The 16,379-nt window shown below is 42.5% G+C and overlaps 1 protein-coding gene across 12 annotated transcripts in view; it reads left to right on the plus strand.

Moving 5' to 3' along the window:
• RNASEH2B (ribonuclease H2 subunit B) overlaps positions 1-16,379 on the plus strand; it is a 104,028-nt gene that overhangs the window by 12,153 nt on the left and 75,496 nt on the right. The window contains exons 1-3 of one of the 12 annotated variants that reach the window (XM_028161745.2): positions 2,326-2,458; positions 4,591-4,717; positions 15,475-15,522. Coding sequence is in view for 6 of the 12 variants with exons in the window: in XM_057532860.1 (XP_057388843.1) it covers positions 2,076-2,139; positions 15,475-15,522 (112 nt within the window). In the remaining 6 variants the exon portion in view is untranslated. Of the gene's footprint in view, positions 1-1,673; positions 2,140-2,325; positions 2,459-4,590; positions 4,718-4,747; positions 4,840-15,468; positions 15,523-16,379 lie in introns of those variants that run through there. The other 11 variants (XM_057532860.1, XM_057532864.1, XM_057532857.1 and 8 more) reach the window with 11 other exon arrangements.

Genomic DNA, 16,379 nt, shown 5'->3' on the forward strand with positions numbered 1-16,379 from the left:
GTCTCCAACATCACCACTTGTCCCCCTTCCAAGAAGGTACTTAAATAATTTTTTTAAATGGATAAATGAAATTGTTTAGAGATGTTTGTTGCAGCACATTTTTTTTTTAAAGTTTTCATCCTTGGACCTAAATGTCAGAGAATGAATTATACTCTCATTCAGAGGACATAGTGACAGTCATCCACGTGCACCCTGGCCCCTCTTTTGATTTTTCTTGCCTTCTCATTCCTTATCCATCCCCAATCCCATTCCCCTCCCTTTTAAAGACACCCATTTCTTATGTGATACATGGCCTTAAATGTGCATATAGCCTTCTAAAAGATATAATGTTGTTTTATGTGAGTTTTTAATTTACCTACATGGTTTTCTGCCATAAATCTCTTCCTACTTCTTTTTTTCCCTGTTGATATAAAGCATCCATGCTGCTACGTGTACATCTAGTTCATTGCTTCAAGCTGCTGCATAGTCCATATATAGTATACATTGTAGCATTTTTTAGAATAACATTTTGAAATAATCTAAATATTGTACACTAAGGAATGGTCAAGTAACCTTGGTACATTAGCAGTGTGAAATAGCATGTCTCCGATGACAGTTCTGGATGCCATGGGAAACGTGTTCATGGCAATGTTAAGGTACAAAAGCAGATAAAATTGTCTTTGCATTGTGAAAACAACCACATAAAAACAGATGTTCAAACAGCCAACGGCTGGAAAGGATCAGAGAACGATGAAAACAGCTCTAGAGCAATACCAATCTGCTGCCTGCCCCAGAGTTAGCACCTGGGTCCCCCTCCTCAGCCAGAAAGGCTTCGTCTCTGCCAGGTGTGTCCTGCAGTCAACTTGAGCTGCATTTTTCTCCCCTCATGGGAAACAGGACTGAAATAAAAAATCTTTTCAGAAGGCTGAGATAGATCTAGTGCTGCAGAATTTAACTCTCTTCAAGATTAAGCAAAAAAAGTTAAGTGCATTAAGAGTTATGTATATTACTCTTCCATTTGTGCAAAAAAAAAAAATAAGACACATAAACTTGTTTTTGAATGGAAAAATTCTGAAGAACAGACAAGAAACTGTTAACAGTGATTGCCCCTGGGGAGGGGGATTGGGGATCTGGGGTAGCAGGGAGTCATACTATTCTTAAGTATGAGACAAATATTTATTACCTTCTTTTCTAAAACCATGTACTATTAAAATTTTATTTTTAAAAGTTTAAACCCCGAAATTTCATGACTCTTTAACTTTTTGAACATCGCTTTTAAACGTCTTAATTTTTAACTCATTACAAATCAATGTCTTCCAAAACAACAAATGCACGTTTTGAGCCTCAAACTGTGCCCCTCTTTTTAGTAATGAGGACTAACCCCAATTTGAGGACCGCTTTACATGCATTTTGTTATGAATCACAAAGCACACCAGATTCTGACATTAATTCCAACGCAGAATGCAAATGATATCAAGAAACGTTGACAAGGAACGGTGGCATGAGGATTCCGATGTGACAGCTGTTGTCCTTAACGTGCATTTGCTCCAGGCTTTTCCTCCCGCTAGGTGTGCGCGAGTCCGCCAGCCCTCGGAGATGGCAGGCGTCATCCCTCCGGGAGCCCCACTCCGCAGAGACCCGGCCTCGGCCCGCTCTCCGCAGGGTGGGGAGTCCCTGGGGGGAGAACCGCTGGGCGCGGTGACCGGGCGCCCCGAGACCGAGGCCACCCCGCCCGCCGCCGCCGCCAACCCGGGTCGCCGCCCCCCGCGCCGCGTCACTGGGTGCCGCGGGTGAGCACCTACCATTGGCCGAGCCGCGGAGGGGAGAGGCCGCGACCCTTCCCCGCCAGCGGGCGACGCGCCAGTGGGCCGGCGGCCTGGGCCTGGCGCTCAATTTAAAAACTTAACACAGGCCGCTGACGGGCTCCGGAAACGAAACGAAATTCGCCCCGCGGGCCGCCCTCCGGGCCCCGCCAGTCCCTCCGCGCGCCGCGCTCCCCGGAATCGACCCTTCTCCCGCCATTTGCCACCGGGCTCTCGCCGAGCCCGCCCTCCCAGGGCTCAGAGGCCTGCGGCCGCCGGGACCGAACGAGCGGCATGGCGGCAGGCGTGGACTGCGGAGAAGGGGCTAGCGCCCGGCAGCACGTGTTCCTAGTCCCAGGTAAACACGCCCGCCCCGGGACGGCGGCGCGCCAGGCCGCGGCCGGGCCTCCTGCCCCGGGCGGCCCGGCCCGAGAGCGAGCCAAGCGGCGGCCGGGGCGGCGCCCGGGCGGGTTCTCGGCGGCGGCGGCGGCGGCGGCGGCGGCGGCGGCGGCGGCGGCGGCGGCGGCGGCGGCGGCGGGGCGCGCCCCCTCTGGCCCGCGGCCCCCGCGCGCACACCCCAGCGTGTTCCCGGGTCAGCGCAGAGCCGAGGCGCAGCCGGAACAGGCCCTGCGCGGCTGCGCTGTCTTAACACGATCCCAGCCCTGGGACAGGCCTTGGTTTGTGAGGCAGGAGGGGAGCTGGATGGTGGCGGGGGTTAGGACAGGGGTGGTTCAAAGAGATTCAGGCAAGTAGCTAATGACAGGAATGCTGGAGCCAGTATTTTCAGCCTCCCCCGGGATGATGACCACATCCAGGGTCTGCTGGGGCTTGGGATGATGGACAGCAGTTGCCACCTATGATGGCATGAAGTGGCAGAGTAAATGGAGTTTGGGACCAGGGAGTGCAAGCCAGAAAGGTTTGGCCTTTTCATAGGATGATACATTGATTTGACGGCGTAACATTGGCTATAAGGAAAACCCATTGTTTTCTTTATGTAATTTTGAGATTTAGCTTAGCAAATACAGTATTTTTGCAGTAAATGATACTGTGATAACTATATAGTCGCCCAGTAATCTAGATTTTTATGATGGATATTGAAAATAGTTACATGACCACCTGTCAAGAATATTTTGTGTATGTTTAACTTTTTCTCCCTTTATAAAGAAGTATAACATACATAACGTGTACCAGTTTAAGTGTGCAACTCAATGAACTTTTCATATGTATACACCCCTGTAACCATTCCGCAGGTCAAGACCTAGAACTTTTCCAGTGAGCTCCTCTTGCCTGTTGGTAGATACCCTCAGTGACCTCTGTGCTGACCTCTGTCACCAGAAATTTGTTCTGCCTGTTTGGATAAGTGTGTGTTAACTTTGTACCTGGCACCTTTTACTCAGCTGAGGTCCACCCATATTCTGTGTAGCAGTAGTCTGGTTTGTTGGTTGGTTTGTGTTTGCTTTGCTGGGTATATTTTATTGTATGCATATTCATAATATTTATCTCCACTACTGTGGGTGGATATTTGGATTATTTCCCGTTTGTAACTATTACGAGTTACGCTTCTAAGAACACTCTTTTATGAGGCTTTTGGTAGATGGAAGTGCTCATTTCTCTGCAGTGTAGACCCAGGAGTGGAATTGCCGGTCCTGGATATTGTATGTTCAGCTTTGGTAGACTCTGCGCAACAGTTTTCCAAAGCGCTTGTACTGGTACATACTCCCAGCTGTGTGTGAGAGTTCCCGTTGTTCCACATCCTCACTAGAGATGTTTGTAGTTTGTATAGGAAAAGTTAATGCAAAATTCAGGGTTTTCACAGAATCTAGTAAAGGGCTACCTGATACATGCTTTACAGTAGAAAAATTCTCTTCTCACTGTTGTCACATTAATTCAATGAGATTTTAATGGTGGGAACTCTAATCATTCAGAATCAAGTGCATTATTTTTATTCAGATACAATGGCTGAGAATAATTTGAATTTCTTATCTTGTTCTATTTAATCAGTATTGAAATTTTCATTCTTCAAGTATGTTTGTATCCTCACCGTATTAAACACAAAAACCTTTAAGATCATTGAATATTGATTGCATCCCTGGAAACTGTTGGTTTAATATGTCTACTGTCAGGTGGCGAGAAGAATTTCAGTCTAGTTCCTGTTCGAAGCTGAGTTGTATTGTGACCTTCCAACTCATTGGAGGAGGCTGAGCCAGCTGTTAAGGAACTGTTAAAAAAAGAACAGTGTGGTCAGGCAGGCTGGTTCTGTGGGACTTGGAACTTGAGCTTCTAGTGCCTGTAATTCTTCTAGCTGGACTTTACTGCCATCTGCAGGCCCTGGGTGTAGAAACGCTGGTGGTCTGATGGTTAACTGCTGTGCAACTGTGCTTCTCAGTCTTGAGGACATAAGTCATCTGGGGAGCTGGGCCCCATCCCCAGAGTCTCTGATTCAGTAGGTCTGGGGGGGCCTGAGAATGTGCATTTCTAACAAGTACCCCCCGCCCGGTGATGCTGTTGCTGCTGGTCACAGGACACCGCTAGGAACCACTGAAGTGGGACCAGCCCTAGGGAGCTGGATTGGGAGATAGGAACAGCCAGCCTCAGATGTAGCTGTCTTTATGGCGGGCCAGAATTTCCATGGTCAGGGGAGTGCATGTAAGTACAGGGTATGAGGCCCATCTTCACAGGTGTATTTGTTGTTTTTTCCAGCATATGGGAAGTCATCCCCAGTAAATTACGCATTTAAGAGACGGAGACTGTACCCTACCATAGGGCCGTATTATAGAGTAACAGAGGTCTCTCTGCCACTCGTTTTCAGTTTGTCTGGAAAAGTCGAATATCTCAAAAACAAAAGCTGAAACTTGGAAGGGATACTTGGAGGTGGTCGGACATAGCCTTGATTTTCATAGGCCAGTGGAGATAGAACTGCCTTCCGTTTCAGCAGGGTAAGCATTCCTTGCACTTTGGGATGGTCCCAAACGTTTCTCCCACACGCCCTGGAATACTAGCCTGCTTGCAGCTTTGGTTACTCTAAGAGACCGTGAACATCTCAACTTTTTGGAATAAGGTAGAAGTTTCCATCTCTCTTTGCTGCCTTAAAAGTAAATGTTTAAGTTATATTTTTAATATTTTTCTCTAGTCCAAGTTTTGTACGCTTGTCAGTCCTAATAAGTTGGAGTGCATGCCGACGTGAGAGGCCAGCGGGAACAGATTCACTGAATGTAGGAGAGAAGACGGTGTTATATGCTGCTGTGGCTGAACTCTGTTACTTAGCCGTCTCCAAGGAAATGTTAAAGCATCGGGAAACCCTAATGTTACGTGAGGAGAAAGGGAAGGACAGAAATGATCTCAGGATCCACTTAGGCTGAAATCATCCCCCAGTCAGCGCCCTGATTAAAGAGCCTCCAGGTCAAACTGGAATTCAGATCACATCTTCAACTGTAGACAAGTTTTGCAATAAAGTTATTCCCCTTTATTTTATGAAAATACACATTTAAAAGTATTTTAGGAAGAGTATTTCTATTTGTTATTTTTTTCCCCCAAGACAGCATAAGTAATGCCAGTTTTTGGAGGGTAGAGGAAGGGGTACCCTCTGGGAGATAATCCCAGGCCTACCTTAGACATTCCAAATACAGTAATGACCCTTGTATGTGAGGTGCCCTGATAATCACACATGAAATGTCATATTTGTCTCTCCAAAAGGAACACAAAAATAGATTTGTATAACTGCAAGCTTTAGAACTATATTCTAATTAAAGGATTAAAAAAGAAATCAAATTTAAAAGGAAAAACTAATTTCCTATTTAATAATGGAGAAAATTTATGTTATTTCTGATTAGAGACTTGTAGCTTTTTCATAAGCCCACAAGAAACACCTCTTGTTTGAAAAGTAGAAGTTTAAAGTATGTGGCAAAGGAAGAATTACTATAGACCTAAATGACTTTTCAATGACCCTAAAAAAAAATAAAACTTTTTTCCTCTTTTACCTGAGGGCATGCGGTTAGTCTCAGAAGAAGAATGTAAGCAAGTGTTTTGTTCTTTGTCAACACTGTTTGCTTGTATGTATGTTTGTGTTTAGAAATAGACCTCGTGGGCTGAAAGCTTCCCTACTTTCAGAAGAGCTTTTTCACCAGGGAGGAACCTGCATTAACTTGGCCAGACATAGGGAACCTGGAGGATTCAAGTGCTGACTTTAGACAACTTCTGAATCATTCAGCTCAGCTTCTTGGAAGATTTGTCATTTACTGAGTAGTCTCCTGCAGGCTGTCAGCCGTTAGGGAGTCTCTGAGTTTTCCAGCACAGAGCGTATTTAACATTTTCCACACAAATCCTGAATCTGGCTTTGTCTTTATGAAACGTTTTTGGAGGGAACCCGACTGACCTTTCTCAGATGGCCACTCACTGGATCTGCTCCCCTTGCTATCTGAGCACATTCTGAAGTGGATGGACTTAATCAGTTGCCAGTTGGTATAACTGGGCTGTTTCCAGAGCCTGATCTTGTCATGCTGGTAATTGTTCCAAAAGGCCCCTGGACGTTTATAAGTCAGAACTCATGACTCCCACATATTTATCCTCCAGGGCAGAAAAAAATTCATAAAAGGAAAGTAAGAAATGTTCATGATTTTTTTTCCACTTCAATTGCGGAATAGGGGCTGCATGGGTATCCCCCATATCCTCTGAGCTTTAACCATGATCTTAAGAAACAAACAAACATCAATGTTCTTGAAAGCCTGGCTATAATAAAACACACCTAAAACTAGATTTATGCTATTTATGAGCTCTGTGTCCTTGGACAAATTGCTTGCTCATTGTAAAGCCTCAATTTCCTCATCTCTGCAATGGAGAGAACAGTACCGGTCTTACGGGGTTGTTGTCTGTTGGTTTGAATTACACATACGCTCTCTCTTGCACCCCAAGCTCTTAGCCCCCCTGGCCTGGGACAGAGCAGGCATTCAGTAAACATTTGCTAAAAGAATAAATGGTTCACATTCTGTTTCTCCCTGCAGCCTTTGTCTTTGCTCATGCTGTCCTTTTTCTTCCCTTTCCATTTCCATCAACTTTAGTTTCCACGAAGCTAAGCCATTTGTATGTATCACAAAGTGAATTCCAGTGTTCTTTTTTCTATTTCTGCCTTTATTTTACTATTTACTCTTACTACGTATTTATTGGAACACCCACTAAAATACTTAGCGATATTGAGGTTGCACAACTTCTCTTTCTTTGAGTGCGCATGACTTTGTGTCTGCCTGGACCCCTACCCACTCTTTCCCACGTTCTCTGCTTGGCAAATGCCTACTTATCTTTTAAACGCAGTACAAGTGTCACCTCCTCCAGGAAGCCTTCCTTCTGGGCCTCTCCCCCTGTTAGTGTGCAAGTTAGTGGTACCTCTTTGACCACCTACACATTTCATCGTGGTTATTCAGTTCATTGTCATTTTTATATGAGTATGTATTGGACACCCAGTACATGCCAGTAGCTGGGGAGGATCCAGGCACGTTCTCCCCGGGTGGCCCCTGTTAGCTCCTCATTGGTGGGCTCGTTGGCCTGAAGCTTTAGAACCCAACCTTGCCTGGTGCCTCTGAAAGCAAGCATGCCACCTAGGCCTTCCAGCCTTTTCGTTCAGAGGTCCTTTATATTTGTTTTTAAAATATCTTTGAAAGTGCCTTTCTGTTCTAGGTATGACTGTTCGCTAAAGTGGAGTGAGCTCGCTGGTGAAAGGGTCCGATCTGCTCTGAGCCTATTTCCTTACCTGCCTCTGGAACTGCTAGAATCCAGGCTGGCTGAGGGCTTCCCAGCCAGAGCTGATTTCCCTGCGAGGGCCTGAAGTCCTCACAACATTTGGCAAGACTCTCTTCCATCGTCAGTTGCTCATTTAACTTCAGTTCTGACCATCTAATTCTTCACTTACACATTTTTCTCCCAGTGTTTTTTTTTTTTTTTCAGTAACTTTTTTTATTAGAGCAGTAGTACGTACCCAGTGTAGAAATTTTAGTAATGCAGAAAAATATACAGAAGAAAAGAATTTGTCCGTCATCCTGCCACTGAAAAATAACGATTTTGGAAATATTTTTTCCAGGCTTTTTGTGTTGTATGTATCATAGAATGAATTCCCGTGTTCTTAAATTTTTTCTCATTTTTCTATTTCTGCCTTTATTTCACTATTTACTCTTAACTTCTTATTTGCGGGAACACTGACTAAAACATTCAGGGACACTGAGGTTACACAAGAGTACTATCTGGTTCTGTTTACTATAGTTCTACATAGAATTAGAGAAAGATGGTTAGACTGATTTAATGGGGAGCTAGGGGGCTGAAACTTTTTTCTTTAAATTTTGATAAAGACAGAAACTCAGACAGTGACATGAATAAAGCTGACAAAGAATCTGTAGGTCATACTTTGAGCACTGAATAGGCTTGTTATGAGTTTACTTATAACAAATATACCAAATAAGAAGTATTGCTTCACAGAGTAGGCAGTACATACTTGGAATGGATTATCTCTTTTTTTTTTTTTAACATCTTTATTGGAGTATAATTGCTTTACAATGTTGTGTTAGTTTCTGCTGTATAACAAAGTGAATCAGCTATACATATACATATATCCCCATATCTCCTCCCTCTTGCGTCTCCCTCCCACCCTCCCTATCCCACCCCTCTAGGTGGTCACAAAGCACTGAACTGATCTCCTTGTGCTATGCGGCTGCTTCCCACTAGCTATCTGTTTTACATTTGGTAGTGTATATATGTCAATGCTACTCTCTCACTTCGTCGCAGCTTACCCTTCCCCCTCCCCGTGTCCTCAAGTCCATTCCATATGTCTGTGTCTTTATTCCTGGCCTGCCCCTACGTTCATCAGAACCATATTTTTTTTTTAGATTCCATATATATGTGTTAGCATACGGTATTTGTTTTTCTCTTTCTGACTTACTTCACTCTGTATGACAGTCTCTAGGTCCATCCACCTCACTACAAATAACTCAATTTCATTTCTTTTTATGGCTGAGTAATATTCCATTGTATATATGTGCCACATCTTCTTTAACCATTCAACTGTCGATGGACACTTAGGTTGCTTCCATGTCCTGGCTATTGTAAATACTGCTGCAATGAACATTGCAGTACATGTCTCTTTTTCAATTATGTTTTCTCAGGGTATATACCCAGTAGTGGGATTGCTGTGTCATATGGTAGTTCTATTTTTAGCTTTTTAAGGAACCTCCATACTGCTCTCCATAGTGGCTGTACCAATTTACATTCCCACCAACAGTGCAGGAGGGTTCCCTTTTCTCCACACCCTCTCCAGCATTTATTGTTTGTAGATTTTTTGATGATGGCCATTCTGACTGGTGTGAGGTGATACCTCATTGTAGTTTTGATTTGCATTTCTGTAATGATTAGTGATGTTGAGCATCCTTACATGTGTTTGTTGGCAATCTGTATATCTTCTTTGGAAAAATGTCTATTTAGGTCTTCCACCCATTTTTGCACTGCATTGTTTGTTTTTTTGATATTGAGCTGCATGAGCTGCTTGTATATTTTGGAGATTAATCCTTTGTCAGTTGCTTCATTTGCAAATATTTTCTCCCATTCTGACAGTTGTCTTTTCGTCTTGATTATGGTTTCCTTTGCTGTGCAAAAACTTTTAAGTTTCATTAGGTCCCATTTGTTTATTTTTGTCTTTATTTCCATTTCTCTAGGAGGTGGGTCAAAAAGGATCTTGCTGTGATTTATGTCATAGAGTGTCCTGCCTATGTTTTCCTCCAAGAGTTTTATAGTGTCTGGTCTTACATTTAGGTCTTTAATCCATTTTGAGTTTATTTTTGTGCTTGGTGTTAGGGAGTGTTCTAATTTCATTCTTTTACATGTAGCTGTCCAGTTTTCCCAGCACCACTTATTGAAGAGGCTGTTTTTTCTCCATTTTATATTCTTGCCTCCTTTATCAAAGATAAGGTGACCATATGTGTGTGGGTTTATCTCTGGGCTTTCTATTCTGTTCCACTGATCTATATTTCTGTTTTTGTTCCAGTACCATACTGTCTTGATAACTGTAGCTTTGTAGTGTAGTCTGAAGTCAGGGAGCCTGATTCCTCCAGCTCTGTTTTTCTTTCTCAGGATTGCTTTGGCTATTTGGGGTCTTTTGTGTTTCCATACAAATTGTGAAATTTTTTGTTCTAGTTCTGTGAAAAATGCCATTGGCAGTTTGATAGGGATTGCACTGAATCTGTAGATTGCTTTGGGTAGTATAGTCATTTTCTTCCAATCCAAGAACGTGGTATCCATCTGTTTGTATCATATTTAATTTCTTTCATCAGTGTCTTATAGTGTTCTGCATACAGGTCTTTTGTCTCCTTAGGTAGGTTTATTCCTAGGTATTTTATTCTTTTTGTTGCAGTGGTAAATGGGAGTGTTTCCTTAACTTCTTTTTCAGGTTTTTCGTTGTTAGTGTATAGGAATGCCAGAGATTTCTGTGCATTAATTTTGTATTCTGCTACGTTACCAAATTCATTGATTAGTTCTAGTAGTTTTCTGGTGGCATCTTTAGGATTCTCTGTGTATAGTATCATGTCATCTGCAAACAGTGACAGTTTTACTTCTTCTTTTCCAATTTGGATTCCTTTTATTTCTTTTTCTTCTCTGATTGTCATGACTAAAACTTCCAAAACTATGTTGAATAATAGTGGTGAGAGTGGGCAACCTTGTATTGTTCCTGATATTAGAGGAAATGGTTTCAGTTTTTCACCATTGAGAATGATGTTGGCTGCGGGTTTGTCATAGATGGACTTTATTATGTTGAGGTAGGTTCCCTCTCTGCCCACTTTCTAGAGAGTTTTTATCATAAATGGGTGTTGACTTTTGTTGAAAGCTTTTTCTGCATCTGTTGAGATTATCATATGGTTTTTATCCTTCAGTTTGTTAATATGGTGTATCACATTGATTGATTTGTGTATATTGAAGAATCCTTGCATTCCTGGGGTAAAGCCCACTTGATCATAGTGTATGATCCTTTTAATATGATGTTGGATATGTTTCCTAGTATTTTATTGAGGATTTTTACATCTATGTTCATCAGTGATATTGGCCTTGGATTTTCTTGAAAAGTGGATAAAGACTGAAAATACAATCAGATGCAGGAGGGGTGAAGATAAATTCACAGAACCATAGTGAACATGCGGCCTGGCTAGGATGTTTTGAAAGCCATTTGAGCTTGAATTTTTTAAAAAAAATTTTATTTATTTTTGGCTATATTGGGTCTTTGTTTCTGCGCGAGGGCTTTCTCTAGTTGCGGTGAGTGGGGGCCACTCTTTTTTTTTTTTTTTTTTTAAAGAAATTCACGTTCTTTTATTTATTTATTTATTTATTTATGACTGTGTTGAGTCTTCGTTTCTGTGTGAGGGCTTTCTCTAGTTGTGGCAAGTGGGGACCACTCTTCATCGCGGTGCGCGGGCCTCTCACCATCGCGGCCTCTCTTGTTGCGGAGCACAGGCTCCAGACGCGCAGGCTCAGTAATTGTGGCTCACGGGCCCAGTTGCTCCACGGCATGTGGGATCTTCCCAGACCAGGGCTCGAACCCGTGTCCCCTGCATTGGCAGGCAGATTCTCAACCACTGCGCCACCAGGGAAGCCCGGGGCCACTCTTTATCGCGGTGCGTGGGCCTCTCACTATTGTGGCCTCTCTTATTGTGGAGCACAGGCTCCAGACGCGCAGGCTCAGTAGTTGTGGCTCACAGGCCCAGTTGCTCTGCGGCATGTGGGATCTTCCCATACCGGGGCTCGAATCCGTGTCCCCTGCATTGGCAGGCAGATTCTCAACCACTGTGCCACCAGGGAAGCCCTGAGCTTGAATTTTTGAAGACAAGCATGGTTTTCTGCAAACGACCTTGGTGTGTTTGCCATAAATAGGATGACAGTTTGAACAGACCATGGGTCTACCTCAGTATGGTAATTACTCTTTCTTTAGTGTGGGGCCAATGCATCCTGATTGTGTATTAGAAAACGTGACTGATGCTTTTTCGGGACTTCCTTAGCAGTGCCCCCTGTTGGGGGCAGGGTGGCGGGGTGGTGGAGAGCCCCGGGACCTCTGGAATAGGGCATTGCAGCACCAGGAGGTCCAGGGTTTCTGCCTCTCTCAGTGTTAACTTCCTTGTCTCAAATCAGCTTCTTCCGGTTCCTGTAAAACAGGCTGCATACACCCTGCACCCAAGCCCCAAGCCTCCTGGTGTCTGCTGGGAGAAGCTACCCTTCTTCTCTTAGTTCTTTGTTTACGGTTTTCAAGACAGGCTTCTGCTCGGCCCCTGAGATCACTTGTAACCCTAGCCTCTACCCACTATGAGCTGTAGCCAGGAAGGGGCGAGCTCCACTACCATTACAGGTGGGAGAGAGCGACGGCGAGGGCGCTGAGCGTAGGGAGTGCTTTGTCCGGAGGAAGGAAAAGGTGCAGGGCGGACAGCACAAGAGCCGACCACTGCCCTCCCTCGCCAGTGAGACCCGCTCCGGCCAGGAGCCTCAGCCACATGTCACCCAGCCTGTCTCAGTCAAGCATTCTCAGTTTCTTGTTAATTGGTAGTCTTTGAATGGCATAGAGATATGGCAGAGGTTTATTGTATGGAGAATTGGGTTTGGCTATAACTTATACCCTCCTTCCTTCGCCAAGGTTTATATAATTTTTAGGAAACCCGTCTCCTAGGCCCGTATCTTCCATCTCTTATACCATTGTAATACACTCTGATGATATTGCATGTTACTGTATATGACCCTCACAGTGACCATGGGAAGTAGTCAACACAAGCTTTATTATCACCATTTTACAAGACTCGGAGAAGTCAAATAATCTGCCCAACACTCAACAGGAATTAAGTGGCAAAGACTGTCAGCTCTCCTGAGTCCTCCAGGGCCCCTGCTGTGTGTGCAAGGCCACTCTGCTGGCTGATGATGGTCCTCGCCACTGTGGGAGAGGTGGGAGGACCAGGAAGGCTGGGTGTCCCCTGTTGTCAGTTTGATGACCAGGAACCAGGCACACCTCGTCTCCATGAGCCGGTGCTGTTGTTATTGGACATCCCAGTCAGGTCTATCCTTTCTGCCTCACCAGAATTTTCCTGCTTCCCGGATAGTTCAAGGCCTTGGCTCCATCTCTGTATGTTGCTGTTCTTTGTGGCTTTGAGTTGGCTACAGACTTGAAGTTCTGCATCAGTTTCTTCTTCAGTGCACAAGCCATTCCTAGAAATGTGGCCATTGATAGGTCAGCCCTAAAAGAATGGAGATTTTATCTTCTATGGTCTTGGCAAAGGCCATTTTCTTCAAAACTTCAAAATGAAAAGATATTCTTAGAGGAACCCGGTACTTGGAAATTCTATTTCTATTGCATGCCACTCTCTAGCTTTTCTTGGTTTGCCTCCTGTAGTGTTTGAGGAAGCTGAGAGCTTCAAAGCCAGGAAAGTGACCCAGATCTCTTTGATGGCAGTACTAACATCTTGGGAAAGGAAGGCATATAGTTATTACTGAAATTAGCATTCCTGGAAGCATCAAGTAACTTGGAAATTATGCTGATTTGTCTCGCATGCATCATATTTGTGTCCTAGCAAAGCGTTCCCAAGGAGGTATCTCTGGCAATCAGGCAGAAGGGAACCAGTGAGTCTGAATATATTCTAATGGCTGAAGTCTAAAGAAAATGAACTGGGACCTGTTTAGGGCATATTGCACGAGCATGAGAGTGATAATCTCTCTCTCTTTTTTTTTTTTCTTTTGGATCTTCATAAGAAACCTGAATAGCCTTGATATGGTATCTAAAAATAAAATGAGTGGTGCTTTGATGTCTGTTCTTTCTTCTCCGTGTAACAGGGGGGATGTGTTTCTCAGAGCTTATCTGCTATGTGCCAAAAATCAGACAGGGTCACGAACAAATGCCCATTGCTTCCAAGTCATAAGAACACTTGGCAAAAAGGTGGCTCTCTCTCTCTCTCCTGTCTCGTGTCTTTGAACTTTAAACGATATGAAGAAACTTGTCTTAACCAAGAGAGGGATAAGAACGAGCTGCCAAGTTTAAAAACTAGTTGATAAATAACTTCATATCAAGTGTACAACACCCCATACTGTATACTCTGCAGATGAAAAATAATGTTCCATTTTGGCTTGTACAATACTTCACGAATAACTTTTCAAACATACTGAATGTTTAAGTCTATGCATTGATAATGTGCTGTGCACTCTAATTTTTAAGCATTAAGATGTCATAGATAATTGGGGGCAGAGGATATATGCAGCTGTGCATAGGGTATTGTAATCGCTAAGATCAGTTTCCTTTTTTTTCCATTGGTCAAACTTGACTTTATCTGTTTTTATCACCAGATGTTTCTTGTATCCCACAACAAATTTCTCTCATCCTTCTTTTATCTATTTTTTGATCCTGTCTTTTTCTCTTTCTCACTTTCCTTAGCTCCCCCTCCTTCTCTTTCTTCTGCTGCACCCTTGACAGTGGGGGGGTACGGGCTGGATTGGAGTGGGGCAACTGATTAGAAAGAAGGCTCTGAGGAGGACAGGACAGGAGGGGGACAGATGAGTTTGAGATGTTTGTGTCACAGGAGGACAGTTATACCAAGATAATGATTGTGCTTCACAGCCACAGTTTTGTTTCCTGAGTTAAGAAGGAAGGATGGGACTTCAGATTAAGAGATTCTCTAAAGTGTCATAGTTTAAAATGTTTGTTGCCTGATTTAAATCTTGGCTCTGTGTATAGCTGAATAGCTCTGTGACCTTGGACAGGTTTCCTAACTTTCAGCAAATTTATCATCTACAAAACTGGGAGTTAAAATGGTACCTACCTCATAGAGATATTACAAGGATTATACGAGGATTATATATACATATAATCTGATGAATATATATATATATACACCTCATATATATATAATGTCTGGTATACAGTAAATGCTGCATACATATTAGCTTTTATTTGTTATTTTACATTCACTGGACACAGTTGTCTCTTTGTCATTGGTATATTTTCTTTAAAGTTCAAATGTCAGGAAAGTAGCAATCAGAGTTTCCTTTTTGTTGAGGTATTTAGATCGGGATGGTAAACAGATGGAAGATTTGCTGCTAGAGTTCATGGTGACCAGTGGGACATAAAATTGGATCTTTATAGAGAAGGCAGAGACCATAAGAAAACTGTGTGGAATTGGTTAGACATAAACTCAAGAGGCAGGGCTTGAGATAATTGGAAGTTTAAGATATTATTGAATCTGAAATGCCCAAAGAGACTGAGTACCTGCTTCTGATTTGTCGGAATTTTTTCTGTTTTTGTAAAATACTCTTTTAGCCAGCATGGCTTATGTCATCTCTTATGTAAGAGAAAACAGTCAAAAAAAGAAAGTGTAAAGCTTACTCTTTAAAAAATAAAATGTGAAGTCTTATTTTATTCAGCATGGTTTTAAAAGAAGGTGTTTCACATGAGTAAATTTTCCATATAAATGAAGTTTGGCTCATTAAATATAAAAACTTGCTTTTATCATTTCTTACTGAGCTTGTTCTAAAAATCAAACAACACATTAATGTAACATTTATCGAGCATATTCCATGTGCCAGAAACTGCTGGGTACTTTACTATATGTTATCTTAATTTTTGCACGTAAAATGCTTTGTGTTCTGGCTTCTTGAAAAGAATATACAAGCATAATTTTATTGCGCTTTGCTTTATTGCACTTCACAGATACTGCATGTTTTTACAAATTGACAGATTGTGGCAACTCTGCATTGGGTAAGTCTACTGGCGACATTTTTCCAACAGCATTTGTTCACTTCATGTCTCTGTGTCACATTTGGTAATTCTTAGAATATTTCAAACTTTTTCATTATGACTGTATTTGTTATATGTTGATCAGTGATCTTTGATGTTGTTACTATTGCAAGATTACGACTCACTGAAAGATCAAATGATAGCATTTTTTAACAAAATTTTTAAATTAAGATGTACTTTTTTTTAGGCATAATGCTATTACACACTTAACAGACTACCGTATAGTATAAACATAACTTTTATGTGCACTGGGAAACCAAAAAATTCTTGTGACTCACTTTATTGCGATATTAGCTTTATTGTGATATTCACTTTATTGCAGTGGTCTAGAACTGAACCCACAATATCTCCGAGGTGTTCCCATACTGGTCCTAATTTAGTCTGCTCTTGGAAAGCTAATTGTTAGGCCCTTTGGTAGTTCTGTGCTTGGAATTCTTGACTTTTATATTTTGATCTTAATATTCCCAGCGTATTCTTAATGTTTCCACATAGTTAAGAGCAAGGACACTGGTTCTTAATTGAGTGCTTATTGCATGTTCTAGCCACTTTCACATTTATTTAAGCCTAACAAAAACCTGTAAAGTAATTATTATGCCCATTTTGTAAATGAAATAAGTGAGGCATGAGAGGTTGAATATCTTGCCCAAGGTCACACTACTGAGTAAGAAGAGGAGCTGTGAATGGATTATGGATCTGACTTCAGACCTTGTGTTCTTTCTATGCTGACATGATCAAAGAAATAGGTATCAGTTAAAAATAGGTTTATAGAAGAAAACCCTTCTTTACAGTCCCAATCCTGCTTTTCTGATTCTTTCCCA

This window comes from Balaenoptera acutorostrata, chromosome 18 (assembly GCF_949987535.1).
Source record: "Balaenoptera acutorostrata chromosome 18, mBalAcu1.1, whole genome shotgun sequence".
NCBI classification, from domain to species: Eukaryota; Metazoa; Chordata; class Mammalia; order Artiodactyla; family Balaenopteridae; genus Balaenoptera; species Balaenoptera acutorostrata.